General features: G+C 46.1%; 1 protein-coding gene across 4 annotated transcripts in view; it reads right to left on the bottom strand.

The window, feature by feature from the left end:
- Positions 1-22,634, bottom strand: part of PLXNA4 (plexin A4) — a 695,664-nt gene that overhangs the window by 243,234 nt on the left and 429,796 nt on the right. For all 4 annotated transcript variants that reach the window (XM_063134640.1, XM_063134643.1, XM_063134642.1 and 1 more), the window contains one exon: positions 12,874-12,974. In XM_063134640.1, coding sequence (XP_062990710.1) covers positions 12,874-12,974 — 101 coding nt within the window. The remainder of the gene's footprint in view (positions 1-12,873; positions 12,975-22,634) is intronic.

Raw genomic sequence — 22,634 nt, 5'->3', positions numbered from 1 at the left:
TATTTCACAAACAAACACTGCAAAGCGATAGATGAGCGCCCGTAAAGGTGCAGAGACATTATTTCAGGAGGATCGGAGTCTGGTTTATTCTCCCTTGCAAACCTGTCAGGAGTCTGACACTATCAAAGACAATGGACATTCTGAGAGAAAATACAATTGGAAGCAGACATGGCCCTACCCTGGGGAGAAGTCCTTCAGCGTGCCATTTGCTCTCATTGGCAGATCATCGGTGGAGGCTGACGCGCTAGATAATGCCAGAGCACGAGACGGGAAACAACTCCCTGGAAACGGCCCTGCCACTGAGATGGGTTTTCTCCCACCAGTTCATCCATCCATCAACGCTACTGATTTTGCTCCAGAGACTGACATGTCAGCAGAAAGAGACTGACGGGTTATGCATTAATATCTTTGCCATCCATAACAATTGGAAATAACAGCAGACATGGTTCTCCCTGACCTCAGAAGGGCATCCTGGATTTAGCCAGAAGGGAATCATTCCCCACCACAGCTTCCCTTGGTCCATGGTCATGCAAGGCAGGTAGAGATGTGTGGATTTTGTGACATCCATCCCAACTGTGTTTCACAGATCATTGGGCATGGTTTATTCCATCATCCGTTCACTGATGGGACCAGTTAGTTTCTAGGAATGTTTCAGAGTGTCATTCCTGTTTGCAAATGTGTAAGAGTATAAGTTGTATTTCAGTAAATCTCTTCAAATTGCTTCTTTTTAAACAAACAAGCAAGCAAAAGTCCACATGTTTGTGGCATCCACACAACTCTGAAAAAGTTGGTCCAGGATGGAATCTGCAGGTCAGTTTCACCGAAATTCTAATCCATTAAAGACTTCTTTGACATCTACTAGAGGCAGGGGATCATGTGTTATGGTAAACCGAGCAATGTCCTTGGCCTGGCTAGTGTCTGCACTTATCCCCTTGCCACATTCACTGGCCCAATGGTCTCCATATAAGCACCACAGTTTCCTAGTGGCCACTGGTGTCGGATTTATGGGTGTGCATCACATTCAGCTGAATCCTGAATCACATGTTGAAGTGGGCAGATAGAAAGATCCAGAATTTGTCTGAAGCAAAGAAAAGGGAATCTGAATTGCTCCAGGACACAAAAACATTGCCACATTTCCCCCAAGCTCAGTGGAGGGAAGAGAAGATAGATGATGTTCTAGCTTCCAACTAGGGGACAACCAGCATTGGCTTCAAGTTGTGAGGGCCCTTGGGAAAGACTCTGCATGGAGCCCCCTCCCTCAGTGAGCTGACGTTCTTACCGCCATTGTCACCAGATCCTGTTGCTCCTCCTCTTTCTCATCGCTACTATAACTTGCTTCCTTGACAGCAAGAGAGCTAGGGAGCAAATAGGCAGGGACATTTCTTGGGTCATTGCTAGATGAGGCGTTAGCCCGATGTGAGGCCCGGTCTCCCTCCTGTGCATCCAGATGACGCACAGGGGATTATGAGGTCAGGCCGGGTTCACGCCTCCCTTAACCCAGGATAAGTGGATTTGCTTATGGCCAGCCATAAAAGGACGAGATAGTTGCCCTCCAACCCCCCTCGTTTAGCCATGCTTTATGAAAGTGGTATGAAAGCGTATGAAAGCGGTCGATGGTCTGTGTTAATGGGCCCCACCAGTTGTCAGTGCACTTCAATGACGCTATAAAGCAGTCGTGCAGCTCCTGCCTCTTAAATACTGCTTTCATGCCACTTTCATAGCGCTATATCCTACTTGGTTCAGATCGGGCCCCGGAGTTCCAAACACTGGAGCAGACATTGTGGAGTAAGAGCCAAGCAAGCATTGCTGCCCGTGTTTCCTTGAACTGAGTCCTTCCAGCCCTAGCTTGCCACAATCAGTGGAGTAACCCCAGGGCCGGTGCTACCATAGAGGCCACTCAGGTGGCCGCCTAGAGCGCCAAGTTAAGAGGGGCACCAGGCACAGCGCAGCACTCACGCGCGTTGGCTGTGAGCCAGGCCAGCCTGAGGATTCAGCTGGGCCTGGGCGGGCGAGATGGCGCCCCGCGCCTGCCCATCCGAAGCGAAGCCAGGTGCGCTGGGGTGGGGGCGGGGCAGCTACAGGTTCGGACTTCTGGAATGTGCCCGGAAGAGAGAGAGAGAGAGAGAGAGAGAGAGAGAGAGAGAGAGAGAGAGAGAGAGAGAGAGAGAGAGAATGTATGGGTGAATGGGGTGCATGGGGTCTTTGAGTGAATGCATGTGTTCATGCATGTGTTTGTTTGGAGTGAGTGATGCTGAGTGTGTGTGTGCGCGAGCGTGTGAGTTGGGGGGGATGATTTGGAGGTGATATTCCTATTAAATAATGCATTTTTGACCCATAGACGTTCCTTTCCAATTTGTTTGCTATAATTGGCATGACGTATTTCTTGCACTTTAAAATAAATTTAGCAGTTTCAAGTTCTGTGCTTCTTATTTTTTCCAGGAAACATAAGTTCTTACAAATCAAAGTTGATGTTTTTTTGGGTGTGTGTGTGAAAGTAGCTCACCTTGCCTAGGGTGCAAAATAGTCTGGCACCGGCCCTGAGTAATCCCTCCTTCCATTGCAGCAGCAACTGCACAAGACACAGAGAGATAGAGAACAAACCTTGGCCCAAGTACAGCGGCATCTTAAAAGTCAAGGGGGAGAGAGAAAGAGACTTTCAAAAGAGACTGATTTTATCATGGCCTCTGAAGGCAGCTTGAATTACCTGAGACACTGCTTAGTGACTCGCAAGACTTTGACCAAGGAAGGTAAAGCTGAGGTCGATCGATGAGGACTTGCCTGTGAACGGCGGTATTGAGTTACGCGCTGAGACCAGACAGTATTTATTTTCATGGCCAAGGCAGCAGAACGGAATGGAAAGTTGAAAGGGTAAAATTAAAACCTTCCCTCTCTACAAACGTCTAAGGAGATCAGCTGCTTGAACTGAGTTTTCCTCCTTTTGAGGGAACTTTACTGAGAATCTCTTGGAGGAGTAGGTGACCTGAGATGCAAACCGTCCAGGGTAATAGTATTTCAGAAACAAAGTTTCACTTTTTCCCTGAGAGGTGAGATGTTTCAGAAGTTATTACTTCATGGTCTAACTATGATAGGGTGACCATATTACTGGATTTGCCCGGATTTGCCCGGGTTTTTGATGACAAATCCGGGAGGGGGAGGGGAAATCCGGATTTTTCCAAAGAGCAGCTCTAATGGGAATTAACAAAAATGCTTATAACTCTGTCATTTTTTAAGATAAACACATGAAACTTGGCACGATGGTAGCTCTTAGGAAGGGCTTTAGTCATACCAAATTTGAAACAGATCCATTCATCCATTGATTTTTTAGGAATTTTTTTAAAATTTGAGGATTTAATTTTTTTTAAAAAAAGTGTTATTTTAAAAAATAAAGAGATGAAACTTGGCACCATGATTGCTCTTAACAAGGACTTTAGCTATGCCAAGTTTGAAACAGATCTGTCCATCCATTGAGTTTTAGGACTTTTTTTTTAAGTTTGAGGTTTTAAAAATATTTTTTAAAAATAATTTTAACATGGCGAACATGTTGTCCTCCTTTTTGGTTTCCAAAATATGGTCACCCTAAACTATGATATAGAGACATAGGAAGCTGCCTTATACTGAACTAGGGATTTATAAAAATGCCATTCCTGATCGCAAAGCATGCAAAACCCCCTGTTCATAACCTTGAACATGAATGTCAACAGGATCATCATTCTCAGGAATTTTTCACCATGTTCCTGACTTGCATGCTCACATTGAAAAGTGCACACTTGAAAACATGTGCATTTCCAAAAAGTGCACACGTGTGCAAATTCCCCCCAAATCTGCATTGCTTTAGCTGAGGGGAGGAGGGATGCACTTTTTTTTTTCATCAGGAAAAATGCAAATGTTTTATATGTGTATTTTTTTATTTTGGGGAAAAATGTACACTTTTAAAAATACACATTTTTCCAATTGAAAAAGTGCGTTTTTTAAAAAAAAAAAATGCACATTTTTTCCAATTGAAAAAAAATGCATTTTTTAAAATGCACATTTTTCCCAATTGAAAAAAAGTGCATTTTTTTTTTCCTGATTGAAAACCTCCCTGACGTTCACATTCAGGAATGCAACTGAATGAGGTCTGAGGAAGAATTTGGAGAATCTCAACAAACTCGAAAATTGGATGTTCTCACACCCGTAATCACACCATTGGTCCATCTAGCCCAGTATGTTTAACACTGACTGGCAGCAGCTCTCTAGGTTTTCCAGGCTGGATCCTTTCCTAGACCTACCTGGGGAAGCCAGGGATTGAACTTGCAACCTTCTTGATGCAAAACGTGCTCGGCCGCTAAGCTAAGCCCCAGCATAGACTGCTCACTTTTTGTATTATTTTTTATTATTATTATATCTACCACATTTATATGTCACCTAAAAGCAACATTATCCAGATGGCTTGCAGTATTAATAAAACATTAACAATAACAGTCAATGGTAAAACTGCAGGGGTTTTTTAAAAATGAATTAATTTATTTAAAAAATTTCTAAGCCTCTTTTCAGGCAACAGCCTTTTAAGAATTTAAACACAATTTAAAAGGTTTATAAGGTCTTAAAATGCTTAGAAAAATAAAATCATGGCCTTTGCTTGGTGCCAAAATGATGCCAAAGTTAGCAACAGGTGAGCCTCTCTGGGGAGGGCATCCCTCAGTCAGGGTACCACCATCCTGTCTCCCGTAGTGACCTTCCCCACCTCCCTTGGCAGAGGCATCCAAGAAAGGCCCAGGAAGTTGATTCATGACAAATAAAATGAAGTATAGTTAAACTATGGAACTCACTACCACAAGATGCAGTGACAGCCACCAATTTGGATGGCTTGAAAAGGGGGTTGGATAAATTCCTGGAGGCGAAGGCTAGCTATGGCTACTAGCCCTGATGGTTTTGTGCTATCTCCAGTGTCAGAGGCAGAAAGCCTGTACACACCAGTTTCTGGGGAACATGGGTGGGAGGGTGCTGTTGCAACATGTCCTGCCTTGTTCATCCCTGTGAACAGAGTAATGGGACTAGATGGACCTTTGGTGTGATCCAGCAGGGTTCTTATGTTCTTAAGATGTTCCCAGGATCTGAACAGAAACATACCAGGATCTCTACTCGAGCATCCCAGGGTGTAGAACACAGAATAACGGGCTCACGTTACAAGAAGCCAGATTCCAGCTGGACATCAGGAAAAACTTCCTGACTGTTAGAGCAGTATGACAATGGAACCAGTTACATAGGGAGGTTGTGGGCTCTCCCACACTAGAGGCCTTCAAGAGGCAGCTGGGTAACCATCTGTCAGGGATGCTTTAGCGTGGATTCCTGCATTGAGCAGGGCGTTGAACCAGATGGCCTTGTAGGCCCCTTCCAACTCTGCTATTCCATGATTCTATGATTCTAGGATGAGATTCATAGAATCATAGAACAGTAGAGTTGGAAGGGGCCTATAAGGCCATCGGGTCCAACCCCCTGCTCAATGCAGGAATCCACCCTAAAGCATCCCTGACAGATGGCTGTCCAGCTGCCTTTTGAATGTCTCTAGTGTGGGAGTGTCAACGACATCCCTAGGTAACTAGTTCCATTGTCGTACTGCTCTAACAGTCAGGAAGTTTTTCCTGATGTTCAGCCGGAATCTGGCTTCCTGTAACTTGAGCCTGTTATTCCATGTCTTGTACTCTGGGAGGATCGAGAAGAGATCCTGGCCCTCCTCTATGTGACAACCTTTCAAATATTTGCAGAGTGCTATCATGTCTCCCCTCAATCTTCCCTTCTCCAGGCTAAACATGCCCAGTTCTTTCAGTCTCTCCTCATAGGGCTTTGTTTCCAGACCCCTGATCATCCTGGTTGCCCTCCTCTGAACATGCTCCAGCTTGTCTGCATCCTTCTTGAAGTGTGGCGCCCAGAACTGGACATAATACTCAAGATGAGTCCCAACCAGTGCTGAATAGAGGGGAACTCATCAGTTTGGATGGCCTACTAGTGGGGCCTCCCTGTTACCTTGTAGGATGGTAACAGGAGAGTGTGCCCTAGAACATTCCTATCATCCCCCCTTAGCAGTACGTTGCAGTGGAAGATCCACCATGTTGGACAGTTGTTTTCAACAGGAACTTGTCTACCAACACTGTTACACTCATTGGAAAATGCCAATCAGCTTCTGAAGAGCACCACCCACCTGGATTTCCATGGAACATCATTTGCAAACTACAGCCTTAGAGGATTACTAGGGTACAACCACTTAGCTGTCTATAGCACAGGATGATTGATTCAGGTATTAACTAGGGCAAGTTGAATAAATTCTTGGCTATCGAGATGCAGTCAAAATGAGGTTAGGGTGACCTAGACACAAAGCAAGTGAATAAAACTAGATCAGATATCTTTTTTTTTCTACTTGCATACATTCAGTTCAAATCTCTTAGAGCTCTGCTGAAAATAACAACAAAAATCGCCAGAATGCATGTATATACACAGAAATTAGGGGATTCAATGGATTTGTTGAAACCCCGACCTGAATTGGGCTGATTCGGACAGATTCGGGAGATGTCAAAGACAAAGTAGGGTCCGCCAAATCAAGCTGAATCTTAATCTGTGCATTCCTGAAGATTTGAAGCTGTTTCCCACCCCAGGCAGAGGGTTGCTCCTTCTCCTGGGCTGGCTTTTCCAGAAGGTTGTTTCTCTCCTCTACCTCCCCTGGAGAATGGGGTGGCAGCTCTTGAAACCCCTTTCATTTTGTACCCTTCCACACAAAGCACTGGCATTTTAAGAGGCCTTGGTGTGGCCCAGGCAATAAGTCAAGGCTAGGGACATACGGCTCTTGTTAATTCCGTTCCATCCATGTTTAACTGTTTGTTAGGCATGTGTTGTCCATTGTCTGCTCATTGATGGAATCGGGTTGGTTTGTTTTTAGGGATGTATGAGAATTTTGTTCCACTCGCACAAGTGTGCACTTCTGTTATAGCATATCCACGCAGCTGTGCTAATGTGCATTAGCACAACTACACATATGTGCAATTCCCCACGAAAACTGGGGGACGGGACGGTCCAGAAGACTGCAGATTCCATATGACCTGGAAAAAGCCACTCTGGCACGGAATCCACAGGTTGGAGTCATAGAAATCTGGACTCATTTGAATCCGTTGTTTATTTCTCTGCTATCCCCAGCCAAAATTGTGATGGGAAGGCATAGAATCATAGAATAGCAGAGTTGGAAGGGGCCTACAAAGCCATTGAGTCCAACCCCCTGCTCAATGCAGGAATCCACCCTAAAGCATCCCTGACAGATGCTTGTCCAGCTGCCTCTTGAAGGCCTCTAGTGTGGGAGAGCCCACAACCTCCCTAGGTAACTGATTCCATTGTCGTACTGCTCTAACAGTCAGGAAGTTTTTCCTAATGTACAGCTTTAATTTGGCTTCCTTTAACTTGAGCCCGTTATTCCGTGTCCTGCACTCTGGGAGGATTGAGAAGAGATCCTGGCCCTCCTCTGTGTGACAACCTTTTAAGTATTTGAAGAGTGCTATCATGTCTCCCCGCCATCTTCTCTTCTCCAGGCTAAACATGCCCAGTTCTTTCAGTCTCTCTTCATAGGGCTTTGTTTCCAGACCCCTGATCATCCTGGTTGCCCTCCTCTGAACACGCTCCAGCTTGTCTGCATCCTTCTTGAATTGTGGAGCCCAGAACTGGACGCAATACTCTAGATGAGGCCTAACCAGGGCCGAATAGACAGGAACCAGTACCTCACGTGATTTGGAAGCTATACTTCTATTAATGTAGCCCAAAAGAGCATTTGCCTCTCTTGCAGCCATATCGCACTGTTGACTCATATTCAGCTTGTGATCTACAGGTGAGGCAGGTGAGGAAGAGGCAGTGGAAGAGAAGTCCTGAATATTAGACACAGGCAAACAACGCTGCAATGTGAGGCTTTGATGCTCCACTTTCCCCAAACCCCTCTGCTTGCCACAGAAGACTCCAATCAATGTCCTTTATTTTCCAAGCTGCTCTCTCTCTCTCTCTCTCTCTCTCTCTTGTTCCCTCTCCCACTGTGCACACGGAGTCAAATTTCCCCCTGTAAGGTTAGGACAGAAGAGTCACATAAATCAATTTCCCCCCACCCCCGGCAGACTGCCCCTTTGGAAGAGAAGTCGGTATCGCAAACAGAGGATGAAACCGGGAAAGGGAGGCACTGCACTGCCCCCTCCTCCCGCAATAGCCAAAGTTCTCCTCCCCAGTGTTCAGCTACCGCCGTCTCACCATTGCATTCGCATTGACTGGTGGCGCCCTGAGGCAGCCTTTGAAACAACGTAAGCTGCAAATTGCTCTTCTGGACCTCAGTCCTGGAGACTCCATGCAGAGCGAGCAAAGGCAAAGGAATACGTTTCCATCCACTGGGAGAGGAGAGGAGATTCTCCCTCCGGACCTGGCTTAGCATCTGAAAGAGCCTTTCCCAAAGAGTGCACACTGGGTACTAATGTGCCCATAGAGAACTTTCTTGCCCTACACACGTCCCACTTAGAAAGAAAAGAAAAAGAAAAGAAAGAAAACACATTTTTATTATTGATTGCTGGGATTGCTGTGAAATGGGTTTCTGTTGGTGGGGGAAACTGTGGGTTCGAAGGAGTTCATCCTGCCTCCCCCAGAGTCCTCATCATTATAGGACGAAGGGGAAGAGCAAGATCCAACAGATCCTGGGGAGGGGACGAGTGGCCAAGGTGAACAGGAGTCCTCACTCTCAGTACCCTGCGTTCAGCTGGGGTTGGAGGAGCCATGATCCCCTTCAACAATCTCTAAGTCTCTAGATTACTTACAGCTATCCCCTCTTCTGGTTTTCCCCCCAACCAAATGGTTCCTGGCAGCCTTACCAGCTTGCCCTCGGGTTTGGTTGTGCTTCTGCTGACCGCCAGGTCGGTCCAAAATAAAACCTCCCTCATCCATGATTTGATTTTGGATGAGGGGGTGACCTGGCATGTATCACGGAGACTAGGGGTGTGCACGGACCCCCCGCTCCGCTTCACTTCCAGATCCGCGATTTTTGGATCGGCCCGCTTCGCTCCGCCCCCACTCCGCCCATGTCCACTCCGCTCCGCTGCGGAGCTCCAGATCCGGATCGGAGCTCCGTTTCCCCCCCCATAGGCTTGCATTAAGCTAAAAAAGTATACAACTTTTTTTCTGTGAAAGTTAGAAACCTCACGTTTGGCACCATGACACCTCATGGAGGTATACACATGCACACCAAGACTCAAGGCAATCCCATCATCCCCTGAATTTTGGGGAATTTATGAAAATCGGGCACCCCATTCACACCCCTTTCCATAGCTCCGTCAATTTGCACGTTAAAAATCTCAAACTCACCACCATGATAGCTTATCCAGGGATACAGATGCACGCCAAGACTCAAGGCAATCCCATCATCCCCTGAATTTTGGGGAATTTATGAAAATCCAACACCCCATTCACACCCCTTTCAATAGCTCCGTCAATTTGCACGTTAAAAATCTCAAACTCGCCACCATGATAGCTTATCTAGGGATACAGACGCACGCCAAGACTCAAGGCAATCCCATCATCCCCTGAATTTTGGGGAATTTATGAAAATCGGGCACGCCATTCACACCCCTTTCAATAGCTCCGTCAATTTTCACGTTAAAAATCTCAAACTCGCCACCATGATAGCTTATCCAGGGATACAGATGCACGCCAAGACTCAAGGCAGTCCCATCATCCCCTGTTTTTTGGCGGGCTTAAACCTGCAGACATCTCAATGGGGACATTTCAAAGGAAATCCCAACATGCCATGAATTGGGGAGTATGAATCTTCTTCCACACTTGAAAAATGGATTTAGAACTTCCAAAACTCCAAGTGAGCGCAGGAAGGACTTCTCCCCTGAGTCAAAGCCAGACACACACAACATCCCTGCGAGGCGGGCAGGGGAGGAGAGAGGAAAGGCAGGCAGGCAGGCAGCAGACATTTCTGGGGGCATAAGGAAGTGAGCCAAGGATAAGCCAGTAATGCATATAAAATGGAATAAATAAATAAATAAACAAAGGAGGGGTGGAATTAAAAGCAGCAGTGTTGCTGAATAAACAACAAGAAGAACTTTTTGTGAACCGCCCAGAGAGCTTTGGCTATTGGGCGGTATAAAAATGTAATAAATAAATAAATAAATAAATAAATAATAAAAAGAACTTTTTTAAAAAGGCTATATCTGTCTTTTACCAGCAATAGGGGGATGTGCCCAGGGGAGGGGGAAGCAGCAGCTGCCAATTTGACTGGTCAACCAGTCTTTTAAGAAGCAAGGCTGTCAGTTCAACTCATGAAAGCCATTGCTCCACCACGAGAGCTCTGAAAAGTGGAACTCTCACTTCAACTCATGATAGGCATTGCTCCACCGGGTTACTCTCTTTGGAAGGCTCTGATGGCCTTCCAAGTAGAGGAGAGAGTGAGGGCACGTCCACATGGGACGCCCTAGGGGAGCTCATCCCCTTGCACCACATCTTTTCAGTTGTTCCCCAAAGTTAGGGTGGGTAGCAGTGCTGTGTTTCTATCCCTTATTATTGGCTTAGTATATGATTTCACAGGTTGTGTTTGTGCATTTGGTGGGGCTACTGTTTTAAAAAACACTGGGGAAAGTCCGTTCAGATGAAGAAAGAGAAGTTCCCCAGAATCCCAAGTTACCCGTTTTGCCTATCCCCTCCTCCAACTTTGGGATCATGTGATCATGACCGGGAGTTGACTCTGCCCCTCAGCCCTTCGTAAAAGGTATTTCCCGCCAGTTTTTTAAAAAATTCTAGCGCGCGACCCGCACCACGCAGAGAGCTGAGAGTAGTCTCAAAATGACCCCCATCCACGACTCTCCAAGCACAAGAATTTTCAGAAAGATAGCTTCAAAAACAACACAGTTATCCCCCTTTCTTTTCCGCAATGCAATCCTATGGGCGAAATGTTTCAAGATGGCGATCGGAGCAGTCCGCCTGAAAGAGGAGCTCCGAAAATTGGCGCTTCTCTTCGCCTTGCTTCTAGGGGTCCGCGGTTCGCTTCTACTCTGCCTCTGTGCAAGGCGGAGCAGGCCAATTCGCTCCTGCTTCTGCGCTTCTAATCGGAGCGGAGCACATGCCTAACGGAGACCTGGGTGAGTGAACTGGGGGGGGGGTACTCTCACCCAGCTTTGCCCTCCTGGGTACTCAGTGCAGCACCAGCACCGACTTGAGGGCCGGGGAGGGGGGTTGTCATAGTCTATAGGAATACAATCTCCTTCTCTAGGCTTTCTGTTCAGTCGAGTGCTGGTCTGGAGTGTTTGTACTGTGTGTTGGGTACTCGAGACAGATTAGGGATTCTGCTGGTGTACCGTCCACCCCGCTGCCCAACAGTCTCCCTGCCTGAGCTGACAGAGGTTGTCTCAGATCTGGTGTTGAGGACCCCCAGGATGATGGTTCTGGGGATCTCAACTTCCATGCTGAGGCTCCTGTATCCGGGGCGGCTCAGGACTTCATGGCTACCATGACAACCATGGGGCTGTCTCAACATGTCATCAGCCCAACACATGCAAAGGGACACACACTTGACTTGGTTTTCTCGACTGGGCAGGAGGATGGTGATCTGGAAGTGGGGGAATTAACATCTGCCCCCTTGTCATGGTCAGATCACTTCCTACTGAGGTTTAGACTCTCGGCGGCCTTTCCCCTCTGCAAGGGTGGGGGGCCTATTAAAATGGTCCACCCCCATAGGCTAATGGACTCCGATGGATTCCAGAGGGCTCTGGGGGATTTTCCTGCTGGTATGGCTGGTGCTCCTGTCGAAGCCCAGGTCGCTCTGTGGAATGCAGAGATGACTCGGGCGGTTGACATGATCGCGCCCAAGCACCCTCTGCCTTTCAGCCCGAGACCACTGGAAATACCGGGCCACAAGCGGTGCCAGGGAGGTTTGACGCATCATCTGGATGCACAGGGACTAGCCCGGCCTCGCACCAGGCTAACCCCTCGTCTAGTAAAGGCCTGAGTCAGGCCAGCACATGGGTAAGCGAGCTGAAATCTAGGATGAAAGCTCCACGAACTCCACCCCCGGGCAGATTCCTCGAACCACCACCACCCCCAACCAGTGAGGATTGGACAAAATTCCTGGGAAGAAGCCATGAGTATTAAACCAATTTAGGTTGGTACCGTAGCTAGATCCTTCATCTTTAAGTTGCTTCTGGGTTCCTCCTTATTTGTTCACCTTATTTGTTCACCACGAATAGTAAGCAGCCAATTTCCTGGCTTTTGCTGTTTGCTTGGGTTTTGTTGTTGTTGTTGTTTATTTTAAATACATCTAAAAGCACAATCAAATGCATTTTACCCTCCCAGAATAACCCAGCCAGCATAATGTAGGGCTTCTTTTCCATCTGTCAGAGGCTCGGAGTGAGGCTACGAGGGACAGGGCCTTTTCGGTGGTGACCCCCAGACTATGGAATGATCTCCCTGATGAGGCTCGCCTGGCGCCAACGCTGCTATCTTTCTGGCCCCAGGTTAAGACTTTCCTCTTTGCCCAGGCATATGGCGGCACATCTTAATCACCCACATGTTTAGTTTTTTCTTAAATAAATCTAAATGGGCACACTAAGGGAAAAATAAGATCCTTCCATCTTAAATCTTTAGAAAGCATCTCTGCATTTCTCTCTCCCTCTCTCTCTCTCACACACACACACACATGCTTTCTAAATCTGGACTAGGTTTCCAAATGATTGCCTTCATGCCACCAGGGACAGACCTGTCCATTTGCAGCTTTGTCGTACGTTGCAGCCAACGGTGAGAAAAAGAATAAGACGGGAGACTAAGGCGGGGGAAGGAAGCCGTGGACCCCCTCCCAACAACGCACCCCTCATCCCTGTGAGCCACACTTACGTGTTGTGGAGCACACACCATCCACAGTGGGGATCCCCCGAGCCCAGACATTCGCCACAGCTTTTGTACTGTCCACATGACTCCACCGGCACTCGGGTGAGCTGTAGGCGATAAGGAAAGAAGAAGAGATGTGTTTATTGTATTGTATTTGTGATTTATTTATTTATTTATTTATTTATTTATTACATTTATATACCGCCCCATAGCCGAAGCTCTCTGGGCGGTTTACAAAAGTTAAAAACAGTAAACATTAAAAATGTACAAAATTTAAAACCATCAAAAACAACAGTATAAAAAAAAACCAGAATGATCAGGGGTCTGGAAACAAAGCCCTATGAAAAGAGACTGAAAGAACTGGGCATGTTTAGCCTGGAGAAGAGAAGATGGAGGGGAGACAGGATAGCACTCTTCAAATACTTCAAAGGTCGTCACACAGAGGAGGGCCAGGATCTCTTCTCGATCCTCCCAGAGCGCAGGACACGGAATAACGGGCTCAAGTTAAAGGAAGCCAGATTCCAGCTGGACATCAGGAAAAACTTCCTGACTGTTAGAGCAGTATGACAATGGAACCAGTTACCTAGGGAGGTTGTGGGCTCTCCCACACTAGAGGCCTTCAAGAGGCAGCTGGACAAGCATCTGTCAGGGATGCTTTAGGGTGGATTCCTGCATTGAGCAGGGGGTTGGACTCGATGGCCTTGTAGGCACCTTCCAACTCTGCTATTCTATGATTCTATGAACAGTATCCAGACAATCTCTTGTAGTGAGGGACATTAAGATTCAAAATCGATTCACACCTTTTCTTCCCTGCGTAGCAACAGGGACCCAGAATCCTGTTCCCACCCATGGCAAAGTAGCCAAAATCCATCCTTCAGGTGGGGAGGTATTAGGCATGGGGAAATTAGCTCAAGTTTCTCCAAGCTCCACCTGGAGGTTGGGCCACTCCATTCCATTGCCAACTGCAAGCGAGGTTGTCACGAGCCCTCAACTAGGCCCAGAAGTCCAGCGGACTCCCCCGTGACCAGCCACCCTGACCTGCTCACCAAGCAGCTACACGTCCGACGAGTATGTCCAGTAGCTGCCCACCCCCAGAACGAACCGCCATTTGCATAGAATTGGCATTTTGAGGATTTCTATTGAAGTCATGTTGCAGACATGGTGGCCATCAAGAAGCCATCTACACAGCACGACAAGGATCACTGGACAGCTGCGAACTTTAGAGGAATCTGCAATGTATTCAAATGAGTTTGGTTTTCTATGAGTTTGACTTGTTGATTCCACAGGAGAAGAGCTTTTTCAAAGTCACACAGATTCCGATGACATGCAGACCATTTTTTTCACTATGGGAGTGGTGGTGGTGGTATCTGCACTAATGCACAGTATCACTAATGCACATTAACTAAGACATTGTTCATTCTTTAATTTACTAGTGTAAAACCCATGTCACCACACCTAAAAAAGGATATTATAGAAATGGGGAAAGTGCAGAAAAGGGCAAGTAAAATGACTCAGTGGCTGGAGCATCTCCCCTATGAGGGAAGGTTACAACAGCTGGAATGGTTTAGCTTGAAAAGAAAAGAGGCTACGGGGAGACATGATAGAGGTGGACAAAGTTATGCACGGTGTGGAGAATGTGGATAGGGAGACGTTTTTCTCCCTCTCTCAAATTACTAGAACCCGGAGCCCATCCCATGAAGCTGTTTGGTGAGAGATCCAGGACAAATAAAAGGAAGTACTTCTTCACACAGCACATAGTTAAATTATGGAACTCACTACCACAAGGTATAGTGGTGGCCACCAATTTGGATGGCTTCAAAAGGGGGTTGGATCAATTCCTGGAGGCGAAGGCTATCCATGGCTACTAGCCCTGATGGTTGTGTGCTATCTCCAGTATTCGAGGCAGTAAGCCTATGTGCCCCAGTTGCTGAGGAACATGGGCGGGAGGGTGCTGTTGCACCATGTCCCGCTTGTTCATTCCTGGCTGATGGCTGGTTGGCCACTGGGTGAACAGAGTGCTGGACTAGATGGACCCTTGGTCTGATCCAGCAGGGCACTTATTATTATTATTATTATTAGTAGTAGTAGTAGTAGTAGTAGTAGTAGTAGTAGTAGTAATTGTATCCCACCTTTTGCCCAATGCTGGGCCTCAATTACAAAGTTTAAAACATACATTGGGGCGGGGGAAACCATAAACGTTTGTAATACACAACAAAATTATAAGACATTAACATAGATGGAGGGCCAGATTATTCTCCAAAGGCCTGCTGGAACAAAGAAGTTTTAGCCTGCTTCCGAAAGCCCATCAAGGAGGGAGACAGCCTAGCTTCCCTGGGAAGAGAGTTCCAAACCACTGGAGCAGCCACCGAGAAGGCCCTCTCCCGTGTTCCCACCAAGTGCGCCAGATGTTCTTCTTATGTTCTTATGCTAGCAATCCTACTCATTTTCCTCCCTTTTGTCCTTCTCTCCCCTCACCACAGAGGGGCTTATTAATAATTTATTTATTTATTTATTACATTTCTATACCGCCCAATAGCCAGAGCTCTCTGGGCGGTTCACAAAAATTAAAAACATTCAAAGTATAAAACAACAGTATAAAACCATAATATAAAATACAATATAAAAGCTCAACCAGATAAAAACAGCAGCAATGCAAAATTACAAATTTAAAACTGCAAATATGGCTCACACTTAGTGAATCCCCCCGCTGAAATTTGTATGTGGTACAGCCCTGCCTCCTTCGCTCATATGCCTGTTTGTCCTGGCTCCTCCCCCTTCCCCCTCCCTGCTGGCTGCGACAGCCTAACCATGGGGATGCAGCCAGGTCCTGCCTTTGAGCCACACTGATTGGCCAAGCAGTGCTATCCGTCATTCCGCTGGTCGGGGCACTGCCTTGCCTATTTGTCATGGAGGAAAGTAATTCCTAATACAGCTTGAGCTTTGAACTTCTTAGAACTTTCAAAATTTTCTGCACGTCTACACTGCTCAAGATTCAGTACAAACCAAAAATGAGCAAAATCGCTCTGGCAGGTCTCAAATAATAAACCTTACACTACCGTATTCTTATATAAATTATTGTATTTTTTGAATGAGAAAGGAGGATAAGCACTTGTGGGTGTCCCTGCCTCACCCATCAAAATAACTTAGATTTCCTTGGGGAGTGTGCACCTTGACCTGAGGGTTTCTCTGTGTGTGTGTGCGTGCAAATCTCTGTTCCACCTCAGGCAGAAAAATATCTTAGGCTGGCCTTCACATAGGCCTTCCAACTGTTGTACATGTTATTTCAATAACCCTTCCAATGACGGTGTAGGTTAATTCTCCATATAGCAGTTTTTTTGGAGGAAGGTGAGAGATTTTGGCCTGCCTAAGGCCATCTATTGAGTTCTTTGCCTTGGGAAGCTGTTTTCAGTCTGAATGGTCCCATGGCCTAACTCAGTATTTTATCTATCTATTTAAAACATAGAATAATAGAATAGCAGAGTTGGATGGGGCCTACAAGGCCATCAAGTCCAACCCCCTGCTCAATGCAGGAATCCACCCTAAAGCATCCCTGACAGATGGTTGTCCAGCTGCCTCTTGAAGGCCTCTAGTGTGGGAGAGCCCACAACCTCCCTAGGTAACTGGTTCCATTGTCATACTGCTCTAACAGTCAGGAAGTTTTTCCTGATGTCCAGCTGGAATCTGGCTTCCTTTAACTTGAGCCTGTTATTCCGTGTCCTGCACTCTGGGAGGATGGAGAACTGATCCTGGCCCTCCTCTGTGTGACAACCTTTTAAGGATTTGAAGAGTGCTATCATGTCTCCCCTTTCCTTGTAGTTCAAGGTGGATGCCAACAATAAAAATACATTATATATATTTCAGTGATTTCACACAAAATCAAAGATATTCTTATTAAAACACGCAGGAGGAAACACCAATAAAATCAGCCACAAAATATACACATAGAATCAAAGAATCATAGAACAGAGTTGGAAGGGGTCCAACCCCCTGCTCAATGAAGGAATCCACCCTAAATGCTGAAAGACTTTCCTAAAAAGAAGGAAAGAAAGTCTTTGCCACCTGACATAAATATATTATATATTATATATAGGAGGGCTTTCTCCGCTGTGGCACCCCGGTTGTGGAATGAGCTCCCCAGAGAGGTCCGCCTGGCTCCTACACTGTACTCCTTTCGTCGCCAGCTGAAGACCTTTTTATTCACTCAGTATTTTAACACTTAATTTTAACTCAAATTTAAATTATACTGTTTTAACTCTGTATTTTAACCTTATATCAATTGTGTTGCGTGGTTTTATCCTGGTTGTGCTTTTTATATTGTATTTTGTATTTGTATTTTTAACTTGTTGGTTGTTTTATGATGGTTTTAATTTTTGTGAACCGCCCAGAGAGCTTCGGCTATTGGGCGGTATAAAAATGTAATAAATAAATAAATAAATAAATATTATATCTCAAAGTATGCAATTCTAAAGATATTTCATCCTAACCTACACATTTTAAACACATTTCAGGGATGTGTTTGTTTTATTCTGGGGTTTGTTTTGGTTTTTAGCTAAAAACTGAATGGAACATTCTGGAAAGTGTGAAAGCCAAGCAGGACCCAATGCTCCCATCGTCATATTAGCCCAGGAGGTGTGTGTGTAGCAGGTCAGTGTGCAACCGAATTCAGAAAGTTTGGATTCCTCAAATACTCTTAGGATAAGATAGGCATTTGTCATTCCCCAACTGCAATTTTGTTTTTGCCAACATTTGCAACAGTTCACAACCATGACAACAGTCGTCTTCAAAAGAAATCTGCCCCCAAAAATCACACTGAATTTTCCTGAGGATTTCCCCTGATATACACATTTCTGTATGCATTTTTCCTACTATGGACACTTTTTTGCATTATAATATGGCTTTGTACATACTTTCCCCCTAATATAAGCATTTTCGTGTGCACCGTTCCTTAACATACGTCTATCTGTGCACATTTTTGATTTACAAAGTGGACCGCAACATTCTGAAAAGCAGGGATGGCTGAAGAAACCCAGGTCTGATTTGTCGGATGCTCTCCATGCCTCTGCCCTTTGTCCCTGCTCGCGCACTGCGCACTCTTCTTTGGCGGCTCAAACAGTGTCCAACAAGTGCCCGGCAAGCCTCCGCCCCGGTCTGGAGCCTGCGTTGTGTGTGACAATGGAGGCTTCAGAAATTGCACATTTCTCCCACTGCTGAGTAAATGGGGCCCGTGGGTCTGCGGACGTGTTGCAAGTGCCCAACGGGTTGGGGGGTCATTGATGCAAAGAGTCCATTGGATTCCCAGAACAGTCGGGCGCCCGCAACATCCCTACTGAAAAATGTGGATTTTGGCCTGCAAGCGTGTTTTGGCTCACTTATAGGTTAAAACATCAAGAAAGTTAAGGTAATAATGGATTTATAGTGAAGTTTTCATATTAAAGTAAAATACAAAAAACTATATATATATATATATTATACAGAGCACTCACAATATGCAATATACCAAAGGCTAAAAATACAATATAAGGCCTTAGCTTGACCTAAGGTTTATCCCAGGATCATCCCAGGGTCGTTCCTGCCTGCTCCTGGGATATCCTGTGTGTCTTTTACATGAACAGGGATGATTGAGGGGAGACATGATAGCACTCTTCAAATCCTTAAAAGGTTGTCACACAGAGGAGGGCCAGGATCTCTTCTCGATCCTCCCATAGTGCAGGACACGGAATAACGGGCTCAAGTTAAAGGAAGCCAGATTTCAGCTGGACATCAGGAAAAACTTCCTGACTGTTAGAGCAGTACGACAATGGAATCAGTTACCTAGGGAGGTTGTGGGCTCTCTCACCCTAGAGGAATTCAAGAGGCAGCTGGACAACCATCTGTCAGGGATGCTTTAGGGTGGATTCCTGCATTGAGCAGGGGGTTGGACTCAATGGCCTTGTAGGCCCCTTCCAACTCTGCTATTCTAGGATTCTATGATTCTATGACCCCAGGATGATCCCGGGATAAACCTTAGGTCTAGCTAAGGCCTAAAAATGTGCCATAAACTTTGAAAGTCTTGGCCAGACGCGTTTCGACTGGACGTCTTCTTCAATGGCCTTTTACTTACACAATAAAAAAGAAAAGAAAAGACACATATATATGAGAGTCCCAGACAAAGATAAAGGAATTCTGTGATTATTTTAATGCACTAATAAAAGTATTATATTAATTAGTGTTGAGATAACCTTATAGGTTAGGCAGCTACAAATTTGGTAAGGTTGTATGGAAATTCAGACCTGTCGGAATTTCACTGGCATCCCTGGTATAACATATGTTCCCATCACTGAAGCATTTACAAGTCAGTCGGTGCATCAAGATTTATCATTGATGTGGTGGCATACGAAAAGCTCAGATGATTTTCTCTCTTCTGCTCCCCACTCCACCCTCCCTGGAAGGCGGCCGTTATTTAGTATGGCCATGTTGGCTGTCATGCGCTAGGTTGTGACCTGTTTTCCAGCCTGGCACTCTTGGTGCTAAAATATTTCCCTCCTATGCTGGGATAATCAATGAGCTTTCTGTGGCCCCTGGAGACGTGTCCACCACACACCAACACTCACAGCAACGGCATTTAAAAGAATCAGGTTGCATGGCTTCAAGGTGAGGCTCCTCCTCTGATTTCCCCGTGGAGCCACAAGGAGCGGAGCAGGTAAATAAAACCACCTTGGAGCCAAGGTTACAAAGAAGAGCCAGGCCTTCGAGGGCGCTCGGATGCTTGTTATGAGTGCAATTATTCTCATGGAAAAGAGGCTCCTTTGGATTTAGAGGGATTCCTACAATCCTCCCGCTTCACATGTGTTTCTAATCCATAGAAAACCAAATTCCCTTCTGTTGTTCCCCACAAAAGACAAAGAAGGAAGCGATTCCAAGGTCAATGCTGTGGTTGTGGTTTGCCTGAAATCAACCAACCAATGCTCGTGGCATTTGCCACATCCACACAGTGGCAAACGCATGCCACGTGCAACTGTGTGGCATGGGATCACTTGCGATCACTGGTGTTACTGAAGGGCACAAACAGGTAAGAAGGAGGTGGGGAAATGCAGCCAACTGCAACCAAAAAAAAGCTTGCATGTTTGCAGTGATGAGTGAACATATCCCAGCAACCAGTGTGGAGTAGTTTCAGGCTGGGAGTCGGGAGATCTGGGTTCTAGTCCCCACATGGCCATGGAAACCCAACTGGGTGACTTTGGGCCAGTCACAGACCCTCAGCCCAACACATCTCACAGGGTTGCTGTTGTGAGGATAAATGGAAGGGAGGAGGATTATGTACACCACCTTGGGTTCCTTGGAGGAGAAAAGGCAGGGAAAATGGCTTCTCTCTCAGAAGAGAGACTGAAAGAACTGGGCATGTTTAGCCTGGAGAAGAGAAGATTGAGGGGAGACATGAGAGCACTCTTCAAAGACTTGAAAGGTTGTCACACAGAGGAGGGCCAGGATCTCTTCTCGATCCTCCCAGAGTGCAGGACACGGAATAACGGGCTCAAGTCAAAGGAAGCCAGATTCCAGCTGGACATCAGGAAAAACGTCCTGACTGTTAGAGCAGTATGACAATGGAGCCAGTTCCCTAGGGAGGTTGTGGGCTCTCCCACACTAGAGGCCTTCAAGAGGCAGCTGGACAACCATCTGTCAGGGATGCTTTAGGGTGGATTCCTGCATTGAGGAATTGGACTCGATGGCCTTGTAGGCCCCTTCCAACTCTGCTATTCTATGATTCTATGATATATGCAATAATAAATAAAATCCAAACTAGGATGAACGTTGTCCGCTGTTCTGAAACATCATTGCATATGTAGCAGGGGAGGGAAACGTGTGACCCTTCAGATTTGGGGTCTTCAATTCCATCAACACCAGCCAGCATGGCCAGTGGTGAGATATAATGGGAACCGTAGGCCAAAACATCTGGAGGGTCACAAGCTGTCCTTCCCCAACTCATTCAACTTGTTGCTTTGCATGCGCTTCAACAAACTGCGACACCCGCGCACACGTTCCGCAGTCTCAGGATCATCCCGGGAACATGGAAAAAGTGGGCTCGAAGGGGAGGGCAAGATCCCGGGGAAAGAAGGGATCATCCCTCCCTGCTCCCAGGTTCCGCTGTACATCATGTGGATGCACAGAGATGATCCCGGGGATTGCCTGGGATTTCACCCCGTCTAGCTCAAGAGATCAACCCCCCATCCCTACCCCCCCCCATAATAATCTATTAATTAAAGTATTTATGGTACTTGTCATCACTACTTCCAGTGGTGAGAAGTTCCAAGGGTTTGTTCGGCATACATAAGCACTTATTTTCATTGATTGTGACGCTATTGCCAGTGCCTACTGCCTACCCAGTTCTAGACAATGGGTCATAATTCCCCTCCCCTATTTTTGGAAGAGGGTGAATCATGTTTTCCTAATCACTCTCTTTCTCTCAGCCCCTTCACACCATTTTATAATAGCTTTCTATTGTTCCCTCCTTGGTCATCTTTCTTGCCCCACCCCCCACCCCCAAGCCATACTCTGTTCCCAAATGACACACCATCAAAGCAGTGAACAAAAAGGGGCCAGACCTGGGTGGGACTCAGAACAACGACCAAGAAGAAAGGATGTAAAAACTGTACAGGAAAGTGTTAGAACACATCGATTTCTTCGGACTAGCATTGCCTTGTTCCGATTTGAACCTACATTCCTCATACTTGACGACACCAAATTATTTAAGGTGTCGGTGGGAGATCCAAGACAAATAAAAGGAAGGACTTCTTCACACAGCGCATAGTTAAATTATGGAACTCACTACCACAAGATGTAGTGATGGCCACTAATCTGGATAGCTTCAAAAAGGGGTTGGATAAATTCCTGGAGGCAAAGGCTATCCATGGCTACTAGCCCTGAGGGTTGTGTGCTATCTCCAGTATTCGAGGCAGTAAGCCTGGGTGCACCAGTTGCTGGGGAACATGGGTGGGAGGGTGCTGTTGCACCATGTCCTGCTTGTTCATCCCTGGTCAATGGCTGGTTGGCCACTGTGTGAACAGAGTGCTGGACTAGATGGACCCTTGGTCTGATCCAGCCTGGCCCTTCTTATGTTTTTATGTTCTTATACCTATTAGACTACTTTCTTCTCCTGCTGTTTAATTCTGCCTCCATTGTTATCTTCTTCCTCTGGTGCCTCCTTATGCCCATTTTCTAGATCACTTGTGGGGAGGGAGAGTTGGAAAAGGGAGTGCAGAAGAAGAGAAGGAGGTGGTCCCCCCCTTTTGGCTCTGGTCCCACGCACCACTAGCTTCAACCATGCACCCCGCCCCAGCAGAGAGCTCCTGGCAGATCACCCCTAAAGGAATGTGACCCTCAATAAAAATACAGCTATTTTTCCACCCATGCACAGAGAGCTAGTGCAGACTAGACTGTTAACCTGTTGCATCTACTTTCGGTTTTGTAACAGAATTAAGATCCAAACTCTACACCATTGTTTTTCTTTCCTGCTTTTTCACCACATAACCTGTAGGTGGCGATTAAGTGGAATAACCCAATTACACAAGAAGAACAATTTTGCTGTCTGAAATAATACTCTGTTTTCCCCACTCAAAAACAAAAAACAAACAGGAAATTGCTCTTAAAAAACAAACGCAAAACTGGAGTGTCACGTTATCATCTAAAGAAGCTGTATTCAACTGTGAGTAAGGAATGGCGAGTGCAGAATAAATACCTTGTATAGAAAAGCCCTACAAATAATAATAATAATAATAATAATAATAATAATA

The sequence above is a fragment of the Elgaria multicarinata genome, chromosome 9 (assembly GCF_023053635.1).
Source record: "Elgaria multicarinata webbii isolate HBS135686 ecotype San Diego chromosome 9, rElgMul1.1.pri, whole genome shotgun sequence".
Lineage (NCBI taxonomy): Eukaryota > Metazoa > Chordata > Lepidosauria > Squamata > Anguidae > Elgaria > Elgaria multicarinata.
Note: the sequence above shows the minus strand (reverse complement) of the source record. Positions and strands in the feature narration are given on the sequence as shown.